The 24,426-nt window shown below is 41.9% G+C and overlaps 1 protein-coding gene across 4 annotated transcripts in view; it reads right to left on the bottom strand.

Annotated features, from left to right (window-relative positions):
* Positions 1-301: 301 nt before the first annotated feature.
* The window catches only part of chaf1b (chromatin assembly factor 1, subunit B), a 54,803-nt gene continuing 30,678 nt past the window's right edge, over positions 302-24,426 (bottom strand). The window contains exons 9-15 of one of the 4 annotated variants that reach the window (XR_009645248.1): positions 16,561-16,630; positions 16,382-16,473; positions 9,965-10,121; positions 7,798-8,229; positions 5,597-5,682; positions 1,336-2,991; positions 302-767 (exon numbers count right to left, since the gene is read on the bottom strand). Coding sequence is in view for 1 of the 4 variants with exons in the window: in XM_060833205.1 (XP_060689188.1) it covers positions 2,861-2,991; positions 5,597-5,682; positions 7,798-8,229; positions 9,965-10,121; positions 16,382-16,473; positions 16,561-16,630 (968 nt within the window). In the remaining 3 variants the exon portion in view is untranslated. Of the gene's footprint in view, positions 768-1,002; positions 2,992-5,596; positions 5,683-7,797; positions 8,230-9,964; positions 10,122-16,381; positions 16,474-16,560; positions 16,631-24,426 lie in introns of those variants that run through there. The other 3 variants (XR_009645249.1, XR_009645250.1, XM_060833205.1) reach the window with 3 other exon arrangements.

The following is a 24,426-nucleotide window of genomic DNA, read 5'->3' as shown; positions in this document are numbered from 1 at the left end:
GATATTTTTAAATGGCCGGTTTGAGATGGATAAGAATCCACATCTAGTATAACCACTTGATTGCTAAATCTATATGAGCAATACTGAGAATTCAAGTTTGATAACCTGAAACCCAATTGTTCAACTCTCATTTCTGACCTATTTTCTTCTTCCATAGCTGTCAATGTTATCCATTTGCGAGATGACTTGTTATAGCCTATTTACTATCCTAGATTAAGGAAACAGTCCTCCGTTGCACTAATTCAAATTGAATTGAATTTATTGTCACATGTATCGAGGCTCAATGAAAACTTTATCTTGCGAGCAATACAGGTAGACCACAGAGTTAAGTAAAATAGATAGTAAATAATAGGTAAACAGCAGCTAAAACAAAAACACAGGTACAGGCGATTGTTAAGAGTTTGTGAGTCCATTCAGTAGTCTAACAACAGTAAGGTAGAAACTGTTTCGAAACTGGCTGGTACACGTGTTCAGGATTCTGTACCTTCTCCCCGATGGTAGAGGTTGTCGAAAAACATTGCCAGGGTGGGACGGATCTTTAAGAATGCTGGCAGCCTTTCCTTAACTGTGAGCCTGGTAGATGGATTCTATTGATGGGAGGTTGGCCTTTGTGATTGTCCAGGCCAAGTTCATCACTCTCTGTAACTGTCTCCGATCTTGAACGGTACAGTTGCCATACCAGGTAGTGGTACATCCAGACAATACTCTTGATACCGCACCTATGAAAGTCGGCAAGGGTATTCACCGTCATGCCAAATTTCCCCAGCCTGAGAATGGAAGGGCAATAACATTAGATTTTTCAGAGATTTATAAGGGAATATCTTGAGATAATCTTGTCTTTAGGTGATGGCATAGATTTGAAAAGTGTGGTGCTAAAAAAGCACAGAAGGTCAGGCAGCATCTGAGGAACAGAAGAGTCAATGTTTCAGTCATAAGCTCTTCATCAGGAATGAAGGGCTTATGCCCAAAATGTAGCCTCTCCTGTTCCTCAGATGCTGCCTGAACTGCTGTGCTTTTCCAGCACCACACTTTTCGACTCTGATCTCCAGCATCTGCGGTCCTCACTTTCTCCTGATGACACAGATGATTTGCTAATGTTATTATAAACACCGATTATAGCTTTCATTTTTCATTCAATTTGGGCATTGCATTACAATTTGTATCATTCAGCAAAACCTAATCACCCAAAGCCAAATTCACCCTAGCGATTGTGAATGCTTGCAAGGCATTGAGGGAAAGGAAGTGAATCTGACACACCTATTTGGCTACATGTGAGGTACTGCACACACCCACATCCTGAAAACAAACTGTTTTCTGAAAAACACGACTGCTTACAACATGTGGTCGTGTGAGGAGCTGCTGTGTTGTTCACAACTTTCTCAGGTTCAGTAGCTGATGCCTGTATCTGGCCTCTTTGAAACAAAGTTCCAATTTCTCTCATTTTTTTTAAATGCAGGTTGCTTCAATTCAAGGGTCCATGGTCTTGCACGGTTGTTGCTATCTCCCTATAAGCAATCATAGTGCAATGAATAAGGAGTGTTACATCTTCTTGATGTGGTGAGATATTGCTGTTCAGAAAAAGTCGAAGAGTAGCAAACGTCCCCCAGCAAATCAATGTGATCATCGTTTATAGTGTATGGTAAGTTCCAAGTTAAATTTAACCCTACATCAGATAGCTCTTTCAATAAGCAGCGATGTTATAACCCAATTAATTAAATAGCCCATTTTATACTATTGACCATAAACTGGAACAGCCATATAAATACAGCTATAAGTTCACATCAGGATAGAAATTCTGGGTGAAAGTAACTCATGTCCTCACTCCCCAACACGTGCCTAAGCATTGGTACAGGTCAAAAGCATGATGGAATTTCCCATTATTAGTAAGACCCAGTGTTAAAACACTGGAACAGTGTCATGGGGACAGTACCTGCACTGGAGGTGATGTACTACAAAGGGCCATAACGTATGCCACATCCAAACCTGTCAGTTATTGATCTCGCATGGAAGGAATGGGACTGATCTGTGGAGAGTTTAGGAGGAAACTGAGATGAATCAACAATTTGGCACTTCTAGGTCATCATGGTGGAGTCTGGCTGTGTTTACAAGGTATTACTGTATTCCTCAAACACCATTACAGCCATTTAAACTTCCATTTTAATGTTCTTTTCTCCCAACTCACTGGGGACAAGTGAAGCAATCCACTCCTCCACTTACACGGCAGCTCTGAAAGGAGCCGAGAACAAGTGGGTCAGTGTAAAATGACAACAAAGTTGCTGACTGCCAGCCTTACACCATCCCCATTCTCTCGGTGCATGAGACCTGACAGATATAAATCTACACTCAGGAAATGCACGGCAATGTCAAACAATTCTAATGAGTGTGTGGCTTGAATTCACTCATTAACTTACATTATTAGGCAGGTTATTAATCATTCTAATTGCTGTGCACAAAGTGGTTGTAGACTTTCTTAAGTCACTGCACTTCAAGTACACATGCAGCATGAAAGATCTTTGAGCTGCAATAGATGTGCTCCATCAAGTTGAATCATTTAGGAAGTGGACTATCAAGTGCACATTTCTACCAACACAAAACAGAAAATGCTTTTAATTTTATAATTGATACTTTGTACAATGATTAACTAAAACAGGACTATTCACATTTAGAAACAGCCTAATGTCACCAATACCAAGAGGATGAAAGGATGTAATATTAAAAACTGGTAACAAAAAGAACAAAATTAAGAGATGCTTTACACTGCAACTTCCAGCTCACATATACATCTACACATTGCAGCAAAACTGACCACACTGCAGAATTTTACACAAAGTACATGTTTTAAAAAAGTTCTGAGCAATGTTCATTTGTCCCTCCTGCAATCATCATTTGTTTCCAGATTATCTGTGGGACTGACACTCTGCTGATCATCAATCCTCGAACGTTTAGCATCTGGTGACTTGCACTGAAGATCATTGGAAGGAGAAGATCCCTCTGAAAAAGAAAACATGTTTAATTTATAAAATGTAGCTTTGCCCAACTGAACTATACATGCTGCCATCAGATAAGGATTGAACACCACACAATCGCAATACCTCTCCAAGATAGAATCCCAGCAACAATCACTGTTCAAGGTCAAAAAGGTTAGAAGAGTAGCCACTTCAGCAAACTAGTGAGTAAAGTTGACATTTATCAGATCAGCCATGATCTTATTCACTGGCAGTGGAGACATCACAGGCTGAATGGCCTACATCTTACACTGATGAAAGGATTGCTGGTTGGATTCAGGCAGTATTCATTCATCCAATGTCTTATTATTCAAAACATACACTTCACTCATTTGCTCCCACCACCACAGATTAGCCACACCAACTCCTCCTCTGCTTGTCCCCAGTGACACAGCAGGATCCCTCTGCCTCTGGGTATCCTGACCACAGACTGATCTTATTCTCATCTGAAATACATTCAAGCACATCACAGCAGCAAGCAGCAACCCAGGGTTACATCATTTCCCCTTCCATGGCTGAGACCAATGGGGCCAGTCCCACTGTCCTATCACCCAGCTGACAGTGGCTCAGCAGTAAAACCCAGAGACTGAAACTAAACATAAATCTAAAAGAAAACCAGAGAATGCTGGAGAAACTCAGCAGATCTGGCAGCATTCATGAAGGCAGAAACATTTCAAGTCCCATTTTGATTCAGCTTCAGAAAATATCTGATGTGTTTTTTTACCCCCCCGCAAGCATATTAATCATTAAAGCAAATCCATAACTTCTGCTCTTGGGGCCATTGTCCTTACTGCCATTAATATCTTCTCTTTTGTGGGCAGTCTCTCAGGATTGAGGGTGATTTGCTTCCTCGTTGGTTCTCGAGATTTGGAGATGGCAGATTATTCAGCAGACCCTGCCACAGACACAGCAGGTGGGACCTAAACACTCCAGCTCATGAACTGTTTTGGTAGTTTGCCTCCAACACCTCAACTCCACCTCTGCAAGTTCCTGATGAAGTCTCTTCATGTATTCACTGCTCCCACAAATTAATTTTCTCCACTTCAATTCGTCACCAACAAGGGTGTTCTATGAATTGGCAAGAGATGTTTGATCTCTTCAAATACCTGAAGTGTTTCCCCAAGCCTTCTGAGGCACTGACTATACCCCAATGGTCATTGCCAGGAGTATTACCCATCCTTCCGACTCTCAAAGTCAGTACCTGACAAAATGTTTTTATTTTCCAAATACAGAATATTGAAAGAGAATAAAGTGATGGGAGAGATATCAGAAACTGTAAGTGGTCTGTCTTCAGATACAAATGCAAACACAATAACTATTGTACTAGAACTTAGATTCCACATGAAATAGAATTTCAGAGAAGAATAAGACAGAAATACTAGGGAACTTTAATTACTAAGTTATTAACTGGGGTGGTCCCAGTGTGCAAGGTAGGGACTGAGTAAAATTGTAAAATGTATCAAGGAAAAAAATTTTCAGCCAGTGCATAGAAAGCCCTCCAAGGGAGGGGGCAGATCTGGAGCTAATATTCAGACATGTGAGTGAGAGGGAGAGGATGAAAATGTAGTGGAAATGATGAAGAACTCTTGTGAATTACAGGAAAATTGGGACAAGGATAGCCACAAACTGCAGGAGAACATCAATGGACTGCTCATGTGGGTAAAGCAGTGACAAAAGGCACTCAATCAGAAAAAAAGTGAGGTAATGCACTTGCCAGGGTATACAAAGAAAGGTGGGACACAGATAATTACTGAAGATCAAGGGACTTTGGTATCCACAAACATCCTTGAAGGTATCAGGGCAGGGAGATAAGGTGCTTGAGAACACAAATGGGACAATTACCTTTAACAATCAAGGACCCGAATATAAGAGCCAGGTGGTTATGCTAAACCATATAGGCCCAGCAGCTCTGGTCACATTACAGGAAGGATGTCATTGCATTAGAGAGGGTACAGGATATTTACCAGGATGCTATGTGGCTGAAGAGTTTGAGTTATGAGGAAAGATTTACTAAGCTGGGGTTGGTTTCCTTGGTACAGCAAAGGCTGAGTGTGGTCCTGTTAGAGGCATTTAAGATCATGAGGGGATAGAGAGGTTGGATCGGAATGCCTATTTTCCATTCCAAGGTCGGTCAATGAGCATTGAACAAAGATTTCCATCTCTTATCTTACATCCATGAGGAGAGTTGAGGAGAAGGGTTTTGACTCAAGAGTGGCTGGAGTCTGGAACTGTCTGCCTGAAACTGTGGTGAGTCAGAAACTCTTGTAACAATGAAGCAGTATTTAGATCTTCACTGGTACCATATCCTTCAGGGCAATGGACCAATAACTGGAAAATGAGATTAGGGTAGTCAGATCTTTATTGACCTGCGCAGATACAGTGGGCCAAATGGCCTCCTTTGCTAATGTAACTTTCTAAGAGTCATTTATAACCCAAAGAAAGCAGTTCCCATCAGTAACACCTTCATCTACTCGCCTTATATTGTCACCTCAGCCTTTTTAAATTCTTGTTAATGCTTTTAATCTTGAACATAACTGAAAAAGAACAAGTTTCAAATTTGATTAGTTAATGGTCAGATATCACAGACTCACCGTGTGCTGTTTTTTCTGCTTGGGTTATGACGGGTGTTGATGTCACCTTGGAAGTACTGGAGTTCAGAGGCATCAGTGAGATTCGCCTAGAAAAAACAACCCCAAAAACAGAGCATTACTCCAAGTCCCCAATCATACAAAGGACAGAATGCCCAGGCATTTCAGCACAAAATGCACACAACTACAAGACCAAGTGCACACAATGATCAGACCAAATTCTCTTCTCTTGTCAGCTTCCAAACAAGGGCCAGCTACATACAACATGAGAGTTGAAATTCCTCAGAGGTAAACACACGAAATGGAAAACAGTAGATTGCCATCTGTTTTACATTTGACCCGGTTTTCCTTTCTCACGGATATCAAACGTATAGAGAATGCAGCGGACGGTAAGCCAGGTTACCACGGTCCTGCCTCCTGCTTGGTGTAACTGATCAATGTGAATTTCATTCTTGGCTTTGAGAACCTATTCAATGGGCTGGCCACTTAATATCGTAGACTATATGAAGAGGCGAAGTTAATCACAATGTATATCAACTGTAATGATTAAACTGACAAGTAGCAAACAGGACTAATGCAACTTAATGAAGAGCTTTTAAAAACCACCTATCTATTAACTTTATTTGTACATGCAATAGGATAAAACTGCTGACTTTACTGGTGAAGTTGTTAAGCAATTGTTAGCTTATGCTTTCCATGTCTGACCCTTTGATAATAGTCCAGATTAACACTCACTCAGTAGTCTGTGTGGATCCTGATCGGAGCTCAGAAATGTCAATACTATGATAATTTAGGGCAGAAGTGGGTACTGCAGATGCTGGAAATATAGTCAGGATTAGAGTGGTGCTGGAAAATCACAGGTCAGACAGTATCCGCTTCATTCCTGATGAAGAGCTTTTGCCCGAAACATCAATTTTCCTGCTTCCCGGATGCTGCCTGACCGGCTGTGCTTTTCTAGCACCACTCTAATCTAGTCACTAAGATAGTTCAAACTAGTATAGAAGCAGGACAAGTCAAACTTTGGTATCAATAATTCCTGGACACAAACTGGTCAGAAATGGAGCAATAAGGTATTTTACAGTGTGACTATATTACATGTGCATTCAGACAGCTGCTCTCTGACCAGTTAGCATCATCATCATCATGGCCTCCTATTACCATTGTGTCCCCCAGACTCTTTGCTGGAAGCTCGGTCTCCTCCTAACTCTATGTGCAGCCTTTGTGTGATGTGGAGTACTTCAAAACAGAGAAGCACCATTCCACATCAACATGTGATGCTGAGTGAGGAGTGCTCTAGTGTCTGGTGGATTGTGCATTCCCAGCAGCAACACGGAATGTGAGCCATACACGTGGAGCAGCACCATTTCCTCATCCTTTGATGGAAGTTAACGGCGCGGCAATTTGTTGCCCATCCCTAACTGCTCTTGAAAAGGAGACAGTGATCTCACCACATGGTGTCGTCACTGCTGCAGTGCTGTTAGGGAAGAAGTTTCAGGTTTTTCTTCCAGTGCTAGTGAAGGAACTGTAGCATTATCCCAAGTCAGGACAGTGTGGCCCCAACATGGAGAATTATTTGCCAGTGATGATGCTTCCATATATCTCTTCCTTTGAGTGGTAGAGGGTAATGAATTTGGAAGGAGCTGTCCAAGGATTTGAAGGAGCCTTGATGAGTTGCTGCCAAGCATTTAATTTATTGTGCACACTGTCATTAATGATGACAAAGTAGTCCTACATTCAGCTTAATGGTGTTGACATCTCATTTTCACATCTGCCTGGTACAGCACCTGACTTGTGGGTGGGGGCTATGTCAGGCTATGAGGCGAATAACCCACAGCAGAAAATTATGAAACTAAATGAAAACAGATATCGTCAGTTTATTCATTATATTTATTCATCAGTTTCAGGAATTTCCCCTTCCTGGAATGGAGGTTGCAGACTGGAAACCTGAAATTTTTGATCGCAGTTCGACTAGTGTCTGTCATGGAGGTTCATGTTGGACTCCCTGCCTTGAACTACCCTTCATTAAAACAAAATGCCAGATATGAATATCATCCTTACTGAACATTTCGATTTACATTTTGTTTTTGAAATATCTGAAATCTCCTGAAGCTTTTTTGAACCAACTGTAAGTTGGAACAATGTCAAGAGGAACAACACATTGGAGCGATTAAGGAGTTGACAACAGGCCAGATGTTCAACCTTACCTTGGCACGGGTGCTTTGCTGGGTTTGCTCCAGGCCTCCAACGTACTCAAGGTGATCCTCCGGGAATGAGAAGCCTTGCTGCCCTGTACAGCACTGTCCGCCGAGGATGGAGAGGCTTTAGTCGTGACGGGAGTACCAGGCACCTCTTTAGTAGGGGCTGCCACTGCACTGAGTGTGTTTGGCTGAGCAGGGGTAGAATGGTCCTGTTGATCCACAGTCCGAGCAGGAGTGCTGCTCTCGGTCTGTTTTGGGGTGCCAGCAGATAATCGGTTTGCCTGACCCTTTTTCAGTCTTTTCTCCGAGATGCCAGGGGTCTGGATGGACAGCACTGGCTTTTCTTTCAAAGGTACACCCAATTCATCTTTCTCAAATGTGACAAAGGAGCAGTATCCATCAGTGGATGAAATAGTGAGGAACAACCCATCGCGTGACCTATTCAAAAGGATAAAGCGACACGACTCAGCAAGTATTCCAGAACCTTTACTCATTCACAGTTGAGCAAAGACACAAAACTTGCAAATTTAAACCATCAGACCTTCAAATAAAAGTTGCAAGCAAGCTTCCCAAAACAGCACATATCCCACTCTTCCCACCCTGTTAAATAAATGTGTACAATCTCAATGACATCCCCGGTCAAATTCATTACTAAGCTCTAAGCATTTTCATTTGGTGCAGTGGGATACTCACTCTGATGGTGGGTCAAGCTGATGTACTAATAGGTTGGCACAGCACAAGGTTGGGGCTCACCACAATACAATATTATTAACTGAAGCACAGAATTTAAGAGCAGAGAGTAAATGCTGAAACTGTATAAAATGCTAGTTAGGCCACATCTAGAGTACTGTGTGCAATTCTAGAATCCATGTTACAGGAAGGATGCGACTGCCCTGGAGAGGGTTCAGAGGAGATTTTTTTTACCATAAACCTTTATGACTCGCCGGTTAATATGGCTATTTTACAAATGTGGCTGTATCTTCAGTGGCCCCAAGTCCTTTATGAACAGAAACACAGTAACTAAATTAACTAATCATCTAAGGCCACTGATTTCTTTACAAGTGAAAATGGAATATATAGAATCTGCAAGTAGGTCATTAGCATTTGTACAGAGGAGGATGGATGCCCCACCTGATGTTGTTTGGAGGAAGATGACTGTAAACAGAGATTCTGGTGGGAAACATTTCAACTTAAATGAAGGGCATTGGAACTTCTTCCCAACAATGTATAACTTTGTGCAATGATTCTGAAAAACTATGAACTTCCTTTTTTTTGCACTGTTTTGGAATCCCATCCTTATGCCAAGTGGTGATTCACATTAATGAGGACTTTCATATCATTCAATCTTATTCATTCCTAATTACAAACCTTCCATTTTTCCAATACAACATTGGCCATAAATTTATTAAGATGACCTATTCTTAAAACAATAAAGTTATTTTATTATTTTTTGATATTTATCATCTACGTCTGACAAAACAAGGAGTACGTATGATAGGATCCATGGAAAACAACTTCTGCATTTCCAGGTAGAATCAGCTCATTCTTTAACCATTTAACATTATCAGACCACTTCCTTTTGCCTCTTGTCACAAACACTAAGCAACATTTAAGAGGAGATCCAAGAGATGGATGCCATTTGCATAAACAATATTTTCAAACATGCCAACCTGATAGGTCACATGGGAGCAACTTTGAAGTTATGCAAGTTAAGAATGGGACATCCATCAACAGATACTTGAACACTGAGCTACAAAGAGAGAAGCAGACACAGGATTCCACCTAAATAATGAACTGGCATCTAAGCCTCAAGGCTAGACAGTGTACATAGGCAATACAGAACTAGACAAAGCTTAAACATAGTTATACTTAGACACAGAACAAAAGAGGTAAACTCATAGTTGTGAAGTGTGGAACAGACACCAGAAAACAGTTCTTTGAAGAGGATGATAAGGAATTAGTCTAGTTGTCAATCAAAGCCAATACGCTATCCTCATTTCAAACTGGTCTTGGAAAAATGGAAGGTTTGTTATTAGGAATGAATAAGATTGCAAGATAAGAAAGTCCTCATTAATGTGAATCACCACTTGTCATTAGGACTGGGGTTCCAAAGCAAAATGGCAAATTCAAAGTAATTGAATAATGGGATCTTCCTTAGAAAATCTTTTCTTACCATGTTATATCACTTAGGGTGTGATAATGGATATTTGAGATATAACCAAAGGGCACTGTCTGTTGAGTGTCGTACAACAGTATGGAGTCTTCTGAAGCTACAGCAAACACCAGCCGATAGGGCAACTTAAAAACATTCATCATCTTATGTGACTCACCTAAATATGAAATCATAACTTGAATTAAAATGCTTATTGTAACAGATAAAAAGACAATTTTAAAAGCATTAAGACATAATTTAAGTAGTATTCTGCTTCAGTAGGCCACGACAACTGAAAAATAGAAAATACAGGTGGACTCTTCAGTCAAGCCGAAGTTCGAGTGAAGGTATGAACCAGAAAAAAAACATTCTTGCATAACTGTTGTGAAATATCCAAATCCTATTATTTTACTTTAATCTTGCAAAAATATTGCTTGAGAATCAGTATCCATGCTCTTCCTGTATACATTATTTTGACAAAAACAACGACATGAAAAGCCTTCCACTACATAGAGACAGAAGCAATAGACCATTTGGCCCTTCGAACTTGTTCTGCCATTCACCATGACTACAGCTGATCATCCAACTCAATAATCCACTCCTGCTTTCTCCTCATATGATCCCTTTGACCCTAAGAACGATTCCTCACTCGTTCCTGAAAATGTTCAATGTTTTGGCCTCAACCATTTTCTGTGGCAAAAAAATTCCACAGGTTCAATATTCTCTAGGTGAAGAAATTTCTCCTCAAGTCAGTCCTAAATGGCCTAACCTTCAACTGCGACCAACTGGTTCTGGAACATTCTTCCTGCCTTTACCCTGTCAAGTCCTGTCAGAATTTTGTAGGTTTCCACAATAGCACCCTTCTTGTAAACTTCAGTGAACGTTGTCCTAACCAATCCAGTCTCTCTTCACACATTGATCCTGCCATCCCAGGAATAAGTCTGGTAAACCTTATGTTAAACAAACAGTGGTAGAAAAGATATTTTTCCAAACATCTCATCTGGTACACATCGGGACAATTCAGAAAAAAGCCTATTTGAGGGGAGGAGCAACATTTATATTGCATGAGAAGACGACACTGACTGGTTGGTAAGGGATTCTGATTGGAAGAAACATTGAGAGTATACCTATTCATGATGCTCAACAGGCAAGTGCCAATCTTTGTTTAAATGTTAACCCAGACAATGGCCTGACCGACAAATGATGTCACATATTTTGCTGGGTTGAAATGGGTGCAATGTGTGGCACACGTTCTGATTGTCTCTAAAGAACAGGGTTCTGTGCAATAATGTATGTAACTCCTAGTACATGCAAGTCTGCGACAAGAGTCTAATTTTCAATCAATTTTGGGTTGTCAAAGCAATTCTTTGCATATTCAGGATTATCCATCAAGTGCTGTGCAACTGCAGGATTAGATTCAATGTTAGTGTGGACTAGGTTGGATTCGCTCCGTACGTTACTCGTAATCAGCCAAAGGGACAGCCTGTCTGATTTTGAGATGTATGGCCTACTTAGCACATCACACAAGCACTAAAATTCATATATCACATTGTTCATTTTGTCAGGTAAGCAAACTGCCTTTTTGGCTTTTAGTGCAGCATCCAGTTACCGATGAAGACCATTTGTGCCGTTACTGCATAGTAGCAATGTGAAACAGCTCACTTCACTCGTTGCTCAAACATAGAGTCATAGAGATGTACAGCATGGAAACAGACCCTTCAGTCCAACCCGTCCATCCCGACGAGATATCCCAACCCAATCTAGTCCCACCTGCCAGCACCCAACCCATATCCCTCCAAACCCTTCCTATTCATATACCCATCCAAATGCCTCTTAAACGTTGCAATTGTACCAGCCTCCATCACATCCTCTGGCAGCTCATTCCATACATGTACCACCCTGTGTGGAAAAGTTGCCCCTCTCACCCTAAACCTATGCCCTCTAGTTCTGGACTCCCCGACCCCAGGGGAAAGACTTTGTCTATTTATCCTACCAACGCCCCTCATAATTTTGTAAAGCTCTATAAGGTCACCCCTCAGCCTCCGACGCTCCAGGGAAAACAGCCCCAGCCTGTTCAGCCTCTCTCTATAGCTCAAATCCTCCAAACCTGGTAACATCCTTGTAAATCTTTTCTGAACTCTTTCAAGTTTCACAACATCTTTCCGATAGGAAGGAGACCAGAAATGCATGCAATGTTCCAACAGTGGCCGAACCAATGTCCTGTACAGCTGCAACATGACCTCCCAACTCCTGTACTCAATAAAAGCAAAATTACTGCGGATGCTGGAATCTGAAACCAAAGGAGAAAATGCTGGAAAATCTCAGCAGGTCTGGCAGCATCTTTAAGGAGAGAAAAGAGCTGACGTTTCGAGTCTAACTGACCCTTTGTCAAAGCTGCCAGACCTGCTGAGATTTTACAGCATTTTCTCTTTTGGTTCCTGTACCGAATACTCTGACCAATAAAGGAAAGCATACCAAACGCCTTCTTCACTATCCCATCAACCTGCGACTCCATTTTCAAGGCACTATGAACGTGCACTCCAAGGTTTCTTTGTTCAACAACACTCCCTTGGACCTTACCATTAAGTGTATAAGTCCTGTTAAGATTTGCATTCCCAAAATGCAGCACCTTGCACTTATCTGAATTAAACTCCTTCTGCCACTTCTCAGCCCATTGGCCCATCTGGTCAAGATCCTGTTGTAATCTGAGGTAAACCTCTTCGCTGTCCACTACACCTCCAATTTTGGTGTCATCTGCAAACTTACTAACTATACCTCTTATGCTCGCATCCAAATCATTTATGTAAATGACAAAAAGTAGAGGACCCAGCATCAATCCTTGTGGCACTCCACTGGTCACAGGCCTCCCGTCTGAAAAACAACCCTCGACCACCACCTTTTGTCTTCTCCCTTTGAGCCAGTTCTGTATCCAAGTGGCTAGTTCTCCCTGTATTCCATGAGATCTAACCTTGCTAATCAGTCTCCCATGGGGAACCTTTTTTAACGCCTTACTGAAGTCCATATAGATCACATCTACTGCTCTGCCCTCGTCAATCTTCGTTGTTACTTCTTCAAAAACCTCAACCAAGTTTGTGAGACATGATTTCCCACGCACAAAGGCCATGTTGACTATCTCTAATCAGTCCTTGCCTTTCCAAATACATGTACATCCTGTCCCTCAGGATTCCCTCCAACAACTTGCCCACCACCGAGGTCAGGCTCACCGGTCTATAGTTCCCTGGCTTGTCTTTACTGCCCTTCTTAAACAGTGGCACCACGTTTGCCAACCTCCAGTCTTCCGGCACCTCACCTGTGACTATCAATGATACAAATATCTCAGCAAGAGGCCCAGCAATCACTTCCCTAGCTTCTCACAGAGTTCTCGGGTACACCCGATCAGGTCCTGGGGATTTATTCACCTTTACCCATTTCAAGACATCCAGCACTTCCTTCTCTGCAATCTGGACATTTTGCAAGATGTCACCATCTATTTCCCTACAGTCTATATCTTCCACATCCTTTTCCACAGTAAATACTGATGCAAAATATTCATTTAGTATCTCCCCCATTTTCTGTGGCTCCACACAAAGGCTGTCTTGCTGATCTTTGAGGGGCCCTATTCTCTCCCTAGTTACCCTTTTGTCCTTAATATATTTGTAAAACCCCTTTGACTCTCCTTAATTCTATTTGCCAACGCTATCTCATGTCCCCGTTTTGCCCTCCTGATTTACCTCAAAAGTATACACCTATTTTCTTTATACTAAGGATTCACTCGATCTATCCTGTCTGTACCTGACATATACTTCCTTCTTTTTCTTAACTAAACCCTCAATTTCTTTAGTCATCCAGCATTCCCTATACCTACCAGCTTTCCCTTTCACCCTGACAGGAATGTACTTTCTCTGGATTCTTGTTATCTCATTTCTGAAGGCTTCCCATTTTCCATCCATCCCTTTACCTGCGAACATCTGCCTCCAATCAGCTTTTGAAAGTTCTTGCCTAATACCATCAAAATTGGCCTTTCTCCAATTTAGAACTTCAACTTTTAGGTTTGGTCTATCCTTTTCCATCACTATTTTAAAACAAATAGAATTATGCTCGCTGGCCCCAAAGTGCTCCCCCACAGACACTTCAGTCACCTGCCCTGCTTTATTTCCCAAGAGTAGGTCAAGTTTTGCACCTTCTCTAGTAGGTATATGCACATACTGAATCAGAAAATTGTCTTGTACACACTTAACAAATTCCTCTCCATCTAAACCTTTAACACTGTGGCAGTCCCTGTTGATGTTTGGAAAGTTAAAATCCCCTACCATAACCACCCTATTATTCTTACAGATAGCTGAGATTTCATTACAAGTTTGTTTCTTAATTTCCCTCTGACTATTGGGTGATCTATAATACAATCCCAATAAGGTGATCATCCCTTTCTTATTTCTCAGTTCCACCCAAATAACTTCCCTGGATATATTTCTGGGAATATCTTCCCTCAGCACAGCTGTAATGCTATCCCTTCTCAAAAATGCCACTCCTCCTTCTCTTTTGCCTCTCTTTCTATCCATCCTGTAGCATTTGTATTCTGAAACACTCAACTGCCAATCCTGCCCATCCCTGAGCCATGTTTCTGTAATTGCTATGATATCCCAGTCCCATGTTCCTAACCATGCCCTAAGTTCATCTGCCTTCCCTGTTAGGCCCCTTGCATTGAAATAAATGCAGTTTAATTTATTAGTCCGACCTTGTCCCTGCCTGCCCTGACTGTTTGCCTCACTTCTGTTCTCAGCTGTACCTGTCTCAGATCGATCTCTTTCCTCACTATCTGCCTGCGTCTCAGCACCCCACCCCCCCCCCCCCACCTTACTAGTTTAAATCGTCTCAAGCAGCTCTAGCAAATTTCCCTGCCAGTGCATTAGTCCCCTTCCAATTTAGGTGCAATCCGTCCTTCTTGTACAGGTCATTTCTACCCCAAAAGAGATTCCAATGATCCAAAAATGTGAATCCTTCTCCCATACACCAGCTCCTCAGCCATGCATTCATCTGCTCTATCCTCCTTTTCCTGCCCTCACTAGCTCGTAGCACTGGGAGTAATCCAGATATTACTACCCTTGAGGACCTCCTTTTTAAATTTCTGCCTAACTCTCTGTAATCTCCCTTCAGAATCTCAACCTTTTCTCTTCCTATATCATTGGTTCCAATGTGGACAATGACCTCTTGCTGTCCCGTCTCCCCCGTGAGAACATTCTGCACCCTCTCTGAGACATCCTTGATCCTGGCACCAGGGAAACAACACACCATTCTGCTTTTTCTCTGCTGGTCACAGAAATGTCCGTCTGCACCTCTGACTACAGAATCCCCTAACACAATTGATCTCTTGGAAGCTGACGTACCCCTTGTTGCATTAGAGCCAGTCTCAATACCAGAAACTTGGCTGTTTGTGCTACATTCCCCTGAGAATCCATCACCCCCTACATTTTCCAAAACACCATACCTGTTTGAAATGGGTATATCCACAAAAGACTCCTGCTCTAGCTGCCTATCTCTCTTACCTTTCCCGGAGTTAACCCATCTATGTGACTGTCTGAGACGTATCCCCCTTCCTATAACTGCCACCCATCACATACTGTTGCTGTTGCAAATTCCTCATCACTTCTATTTGTCTCTCCAACCAATCAATTCGATCTGATAAGAGTCACATCCAACAGCATTTATGGCAGATATAATCCGCAGTAATCCTTAAACTCCCACATCTGACAAGAAGTACATATCACTGCAAAGGCCATTTCTGCTCCTTCACAATCTACAGACCCAGAAAATAACACCATCTTATTCCTCTACAAACACTGCCCCAGGTTAAATTAATAGCTATGGCTTGTATTTTAAGTTTAATCAAGAGACTTATCTCCAAAAACATAATTAAGAAATAATCCACTGTACCCACTACTGCAGCCTTTCTCTTGGACTGACTTAAAACAACAATTAACTTATCTGATTCCATGCTGTGAACTTCGCCCAACAGTTCCTCCAAGATTAGTTGTGAATTTTACTGTTTGTTAATTTTTCCAGATGCACTCCGATGTCCAGCGATACATTGATTCAAACAGCAAAGGCAGTAACTGTGCAGGTTCTCTCTCTCTCTCTCTCTCTCTCTCCTGCACTGTCCTCACCATGTGCTTCCGTCGTCTGCTCTTCGCCCTTTTAAGCTGCTGTTGTTTTGACTTTTTTTTCCCAAAGTTCCAAAACAATGCAACAGCATACAAAACAGGAATTACCGCTCCTGGAATTCGAGGAAATCACTTCCAACATCTAAAATACCTCAAAATAAAAAGGAGCAGCTCGTACAGTCAGAAATTTTTCCCGAACTCGGTCCTGGATTCCCTTTGACAACTGTTATTCAAAATCAGATACAGACAAGTCGTATTCACACTGCGGCATCAGACTCACCTTCGACCTTTGGTTGCCTTAGCTCAAAAAATACCGGGCAGCAACGAACAGCCAGTGTGGCTTTAGCAGGACAAGGTAGATGGGCTATGGGCCTTCAAATAAAAGAGATGCACTGGTAAAGTTACCTCTCAAATTTCAGACAAGTACTCATTATTGTCACAATATAGGAAAGGTCCTACCTTTTCAGATTTTTTCTGGAAAATACATACGTTGTGTTCGTAACATTCTCTCCAGCTTCAACGCAACCAGCTGAAAGAGGAATCAGAGTGTCAATAAGAAGGTGCTGTTCAGCAGCATAAACTAACATGAAACATCGACATCATCATCAGGAACGAAGAAGGGCTTTTGCCCAAAATGTCGATTTTCCTGCTCCTTAGATACTACCTGACCTGCTGTGCTTTTCCAGCAACATACTAATCTAGACTCTGACTTCCAGCATCTGCAGTCCTCACTCTTCCCTAGCATCCCAACCAGATCCAGCCCTTTCCCCCTGTACCCTGTAAACCTGCATTTCCCATGGCCAATCCACCTAACCTGCACATCTTTGGATAGTGGGAGGAAACTGGAGCACCCAGAGAAAACCCATGCAGACCTTGGGAGAACATGCAAACTCCATGCAGTCACTCAAGGCTGGAATTGAACCTGGGTCCCTCGTGCTGTGAGGCAATAGTGCCAACCACTGAGCCAACAGGAGTTTCTTCCTAAATCGTTCTAACAAACTGAAAATGCACAAAACTACCACAGTTGACTTTGAGTTACGGGATAAATACTGGGGAATATGGGAGAAGAAAGCTAGCAGATACATCCACACAAAACAAAGTCATCAAGGCAGAATTAGGAACTGATAAACTCATCCTTGAAAGAAACAAACAGCAGCAGAGTTTTCATTTCACAAACTCCTCTCAACCAACCACTTCCAGGTTTTAATGCTGTCCTTCCAAAGAGGGCATCAAAATTAAAATCAATGTCAAATCCTTTGTAACCTCCTAAATTACAATGACAATGCTCAATTTGACTGAGAATTAGACTGGCTGCTGTTTAAATATTTATTCCATTGCAGAGAATGCACCATTGGTAGCAAATTCAGAAAGGCAGAAAATAAACACAGTTTGTGTTCCTGGATTGCTACAAAATGACTGTTTTAATAGTGGCTATATATAAATATTAACATAGAATTTCATGAAGACATTAGGATGGGATTACAGTTCTATATGAACAAAATATTTTCATTGGTTGAAATTAAAGCTGCAGAGTCACTTTCCAGCTGGTACTACAGTAGATACTAGCTCACCTATAAGTTACACCCCAGCAAGAACTAATACACACAAAGTTAAGCATATTAATATCTAGTCTGAAGTGGAACAGTAGTTTTGGAGCAGATGATGATTCTCTCAGTTAAATCCCATTCCAGACAAAACCAAAGAACTCAACACCTCTGTATACACACTCAGTGGTACATTTCTGAACTTCAGGGCTGAGTTAAGACACGATAAACTGACAAAGTATAGCAAGATAATCAAGAGGTCCACATAATCAATGTAAAAACATGCATGAAGAAATGCAATGTGGGAGGTATGCACATCTATGTTTTACTTTATTTACAACATAAATCACTTAAATAATAACGCAACTTTCCCTTAGATAAAACTGGCAGAGAGCCTTCTCACTCACCCTCAACCGATTGCTCAGACATTGTGGAGATCACAATAATGCAGGGTCGTTCTGCTATAATGTGCGTTTCGTTAACACAAATTTGCTGTAAACCAATTGACGAACTGGAGACACTGTTTCTGGTGTGATTTTTCTATAACGTGGGGTTGCACAAGAATGCAATTATCACGTTATAGAAGAACTACCTGTACAGTAAACTCCTAGTATTTCAGACGTAAAATTGCTGTCAGTTTATCATCAGTTCTGGTACATGAGGTGCTGTTTAAAACAAAGTTTGCTGTAGTTTCCCATCTAGTTTGTCGCGATAACTTCAGGACATCTCCAACCAGTTTCCATAATAAACCACAACAATTTCTGTGGCAGAGGAATCTCAATTCTGTGGGACATGGCTATGCATATTAGAAGATACACATAAAATGCAACTGCAGCAATTCTGCCTTTAAAAAAAAATTCAACTATTAACCCAATCAAACAATGAAATGCAAATTGTAATTATGTCAATTTAAACGTTGGACAGCTTATTTTCAACAGCTTTTTGTGCTTATTCCAGATGCACATTCTATTCCCAGGGAAGACCAGCACAATTTTGCTTGGCTCAGACACAAAGGAACACTAACATGCAACGGATGTCCTTGGAGAGGATCTTCTCCACCCCACCCCGCCCAACCAAGAGTGCAGTAGGGCGTTCTTTTTTATCTCTCCTCAGCAAAATTCTAACATTTGGCTGGAAAAGCATCTTCCAAACATTTGCAACTACCTGGACAGATTTCTCAGCAGCAGCAGCAGCAAGGTCTACGAGATGTGCAAGACTATTAATTGTGAAACAGTGATGACGCAATGCCTACAGAGTAAGGCAATCGTTCTCGCTCATGTGTGAAATGTTGTCTGTATAATAAACCATTCCCTCCTTCAAGCTACAATTGAAAACTCCTTTTTTTGCAAAGACACTTTACTCATTCAGTGCTGTCTCTGCCAAAGTGGTGGGGAGGGACAGTCTCTGCCATTTTGAAATGTTTGCGCAGGACCGCCTTTATTCTTTTAAAAACTCCGTCAGCAACTTTTTCACAGAATCCTGTGGAAACCCATGCTCTCTATTTGTAACGATTGTCTGAAAAGGCTGCGCGTTTCTCCTGATATCATACTGCAAATTACCACACTGCCCTTTTCCTTGTATGAGAAGGAATGACCCCTGATTGAATTGTGAACATCACCCATTTGAATGATGTGCAGAATTTTGCTCCTTGCTGCTGTAGTTTGATGCCAAACTCTTTCAAAGGAGACCTCGAGCAGTAATGTAACAAAAGCAGTCAGGGAACAACAGCAATCAGAAGGTAGTGCCCTGTTAAAACTAGCCTATCCTTAATCTCACATTTCTTAAGCAAGTTTCGTTAATGATAGAAAAATAAGTTCAACTTGGTGTTGTACAACTGGACCTGAGAATGTACATTCAAAACAGTTCCCACCAGCGAGGAATAACAGAAAACAAAACATTCCCACAAAAACAAACCCCTCGCTGAAATCAGCAACAAGACGGCAAACGCAAGACACATATCCTTTTATTACAGGGAACCTTATTCAAGTACATACAAGAGCCAATTTTGCAAGGCTTCAACCCCTCTACTGAGCCTCATCCATTGTACAAACAGCTCAGAGAATCAGTCACTCAGAGAACAAGCCAAGGCATAGGAGCAGAAATTAGACCATTCAGCCCATCGGGTCTGCTCTGCCATTTAATCATGGCTGATAACAGGAGAATGGAGTTGAGAAAGCTTTCTCCCCATAACCTTTGATCCCCTTGACAATCAAGAATGTACCTACCCCTGTCTTTAATATACTCAATGACCTGACCTCCACAGCCTTCTGTGGTCATGAATTCCGTAGAGTCACCACTCTCGAGCTGAAGAAATATGTTTCCTCATCTCTGTTTTAATGGGTCTCCCCTCTACTCTAAGGCTGTTTACCCGCTGGTCCTAGTCTCTCTGCTAATAGAAATATCTTCCCATTGTCCACAGTATTCCCAATGGCTATTCAGTCCAGAGGAACCTCGATTATCCAAATATCGGATTATCTGAAGATCTCATTACATCAAAGAGGTATTTCAACACTGCCCGCATCTTTTGTTTACAATAATTAAAAATGAACCCGGCTTCCTGAAATGCTGCCAAGAACAGTCCTGGACATCAATGGGAGCCCAGGGACCATCTCCAAACAACTGACTGACTGCCTTCTCTCTCTCTCCCCACACTTCCCTGGAGTTCTACACACAGGTGTACCCTAAACCCCACCTTCCCCTGATAATCTCTCCAACATTGCCCTGTACAGGACAAAGTGGGGTGCGTGTGCACATGTTATTTTGAGCTTCACCCCCCAAAGGCACCAGCAGTCTTACTGTTAGTAACCAGTCCGGCTGCGGGGAGCAGGGGTTCACACGCAGTATGCTGCTGCCGGGGAGCAGACTTAGCAAGTGTTCGCTGCGTCAATCCCATTGAACTGATTTTGGAGGGTGGTGTGGGGGGGGAATTCAGCATTGCTGCAGGTCCCTTACACACCCTGAGACAGAGAGAGGGAGCAAGGCAGGCAGAGCGAGGAAAAAGGAAACTTCAGAAAACTCCGAGCCCCGCTGGAGAGGCATTGAATCGATTAACCGAATAATCAACTATCCGAACGTAACAGTGCCTGCCCATCTCGTTCGGATAATCGAGGTTCCTCCATATGCTGTAGATTTCAATTAGATGCTCCCTCATCCTTCTAAATTCCATCAGGTATCAACTCAGAGTCCTTAAACATTCCTCTATGGTAAGCCTTCCATTCCTGGGATCATTCTGGTGAACCTCCTCTGGACTCTCCCCAGGACCAGTACATCCTTCCTGGGGTTTGGGGCCCAACATTGCTCACAATACTCTAAATGTGGTCTGACCAGAGCTTTATAAAGCCTCAGAAGTACATCCCTGCTTTTATATTCTAGTCTACTAGAAATAAATGCCTTACTAACTACCTGACTCAACCTGCAAGTTTACCTTGAGAGAATCCCGAACTCGGACCCCCAAGTCACTTTGCACTTCTGAATTTTCTCCCATTTAGAATATAGTCGATGCCTATATTCTTCCTAACAAAGTGCATGACCTCACACTTTCTCACAGTGATCCATCTGCCACTTCTTTGCCCACTCTAACCTGCCCACATCTTCTACAGCCTCCCCAGTGCCCCTCCACCTCTTTTTTATATCATCTGCAAACTTAGCCAGAATGCCCTCAGCTCCTTCATCTAGATCAGTAATGTACAAAATCAAAAGTTCTGGTCCCAACAGTGACCCTTGAGGAACTCCAGTTGTGAAAGTCCCGGATTTTACAGAAACCAGAAAGGTTTCCTCTTCCAAACCATGGGTTTCCTCTTCCAAATCATGAGCTCCAAACCAAGACATTTCAACATCAGTGGGTTACTGTGACTGACAATGTAGCTCAGGCCATGCCGAGAACAGGGCAGGACTTAGGGAACGATAACGATGGATGCTGATTGTGCAACTTATGGGGCCTGTCCCATCCACCACAATTACTACCATTCTTAAGTTCACAACTGACGTTGGCAGGGAGCTTAATGTTGGCGTTTCTCTTCAAAGCCAGGGAAAGCAGGATGTAAAAAGAACAATGAAACTCATGTTTGTGCAGATGAAGCATAGACTATTCCTGTCTCAGATTGTTACCGTTTGCATCTAAAGGACAACACAAAAACACAGCGACATCTACATCATAGTGTTCCGTCCTGTCCTAGGTTTTAAGTCCCCATTAACCTACCATAACTAAAATGGTTCCTGACATCATTTCTTTCGATAGTCTTTATCCTCTGCTACGATAACTTGACATAATCTAAAGTAGTATTTCAGGGTGAGTTTATCTACATCAGTTCATATCTTCTATAATTCTACACTGTCTTTTCTCTGTCAAGTTAAGATTGACGAGCATCAGTCTCCCCAGACTTTGGTCATAGAGTTATTCAACGCATGTTAGCAGAGTCACAAACGCTGAATTGCTTCTCAACATGCTTGGTCTGGTTCACTAAATAAAATACTCAAGGTAATCTATAGTTTTACTGCGATAATTTCAAACTATTCTCTGTTGACACAAGATTCGACAATCTATTAAACATTACTACTCCACAGTGATTTAATATCTATCACATATTTGAACTTTGGCTGAATCTACATCATAAGTAATACACAGGGTCCCTGTCAATATGTTGTATCCAATGCTCCCTCTACAAGAGTACATAGCAACCTGAAGATACCATAAACGGTCCTGTTTGAGGCAATACAGCTGCAATGTGGTTCTACATGTTGAAATGAACACAATAGCAGAAAGGAGCAGGATCGCTTGTATTTCACAATTAACTGTTCTAACTTTTATTTCACTGATTTACCAGAGTTAACTTCACCTTTTTCTCCCCATTCCTGCCTGCTTCATACCTTAGTTCCACCCTTATTCTTGATGAACTTTCAGTGGGCACCCGAACCAGGCACATGCAGGGTCTCCTGACCAATCCATGAACACCCCACTCAGTCTCTCTCATTTCTGCCATCACTCTCTTCTCAAATAACACACTTTATTCTTTCTTCAGCCAATTTCACATTCAACCATTGCTCCCCTTCTAGCCTGTCACTGCCTGTAAAACAGCCAACCACTCGTTTTAGGGGCAGTGGTTATTACAGTGGTCATGTTACTGGACATGGGTTCAAATCTCACCATGGCAAAGGCAAAATGTGAATAAAATAAGATTCTGGAACTGAAATGATGAGCATGCTACCATAATCACACGTCGTAAAAACTCTTCTGATTCACTAATGTTCTTTAAGGAAGGAAATCTGCCAGCCTTACCCAGTCTGGGTTGCGTGTATCTCCAGTCCGAGAGCAATGGGCTGACTCCTTCCTCGATTTGATTTATTACTGTTACATGGACCTAGCTACAGTGAAAAGTTTTGTCTTATGTGCAGTACAGGCAGATTCATACCATACAAAGTGCATTAGGGTAATAGAACAGAGTAAAGAATACAACGCTACAGGTCAGAGAAGGCGCACAGACAGCGAGATCAACATTATATTTGAAATTTGAAAGGTCCATTCAGAAGTCTAACAAAGATGGGAAGCAGCTGTTCTTGAACCTATTCATATGTGTATAAAAACTTTTCTATCTTCTGCCCAATGGGAGGTGGTGGAAGAGATTATAACCGGGGTAGAAGCCGTCTTTGATTATGTTCATTGCTTTCCCAAAGCAGTGGGAAGTATAGGTGGACAATTAGGAATGGCAATAAATTAGCCATTATTATTAAGAATTAACAATAAATACTGGCCTTGCAACTGACATCCACATCCCTTGAGCCCATGAGTAAAACCTTCCCTCAAATTATCCATGCTTACACTTAAAGTTTAAAAATCACACAACACCAGGTTACCGTCTGACAGGTTTATTTGGAAGTACAAGCTTTCGGAGCGCTGCTCCTTCATGGCTACCAACGACACCAACTGCCAGTTTAGAATGAAGAGGGTTTCCAAGAAGATCACGCATATGGACACAGACAGGAAGGAGCAGTGGCCCAAAAGCTTGTGTTTCCAAATAAATCTGTTGGACTATAACCTGTTGTTGTGAGATTTTCAACTTTGTCCATCCCAGCCCTCCACATCATTCACCTTGAGTAACACCACCCTTTTGCAAAGGCACACTGGTTTGCATTTATCTGATTGTTCTCTGATGGTCTTCCTTGTATTTGTCCTTGATAAACCCTTCTTTATTTTGACACATGCTGATTTAAAAAACAATGGTTCAGTTATTGCCAAGATCAGGACCATCTAAGCATTCTTGAATCCAAGTGCTCTGTCCTTTTTTTCTAATCTGCCTTCAATAATCATTGACTTTCTCAAGATGCTTGCTGGCATTTTAACTGGTCCCGAGAAGGAAATATACCCTCTATCATCATCCAATGACTAACACCGATGGCATCTGTTTTTGTCATAGACACAGTTGAGGCAAAAAATTAAGATTGGTAATTCAAACATTTCTCAGCCTCCATTGTCTGTCCCCTGCAAAGGGAGCAGTGCTACCACCTGCTGGTCGCTCTAAGTTTTGTATCATCAGCAGCAAACGTTCCATAAATGTTCATGTCATGGCATCATGTGACTGAGACATCAGACTGTCGATATACTGCAGGGGACTCTGGGAGTGCAAGCTGGGACTGGGTGAGGCAGTAGCTTCAGAGGAGCGTGACTCAGCTGAAGGGCGTGCGTGACTTAGAAAACAATCTGCAAAGACTTTTTGAAAGGGTATCCGAAATAAACTGCTTTATGACACAAAGCAGTTTTTTAAAAATACCCCAGTGACACAGATAA

Source organism: Hemiscyllium ocellatum, chromosome 12 (genome assembly GCF_020745735.1).
Source record: "Hemiscyllium ocellatum isolate sHemOce1 chromosome 12, sHemOce1.pat.X.cur, whole genome shotgun sequence".
NCBI classification, from domain to species: Eukaryota; Metazoa; Chordata; class Chondrichthyes; order Orectolobiformes; family Hemiscylliidae; genus Hemiscyllium; species Hemiscyllium ocellatum.
Note: the sequence above shows the minus strand (reverse complement) of the source record. Positions and strands in the feature narration are given on the sequence as shown.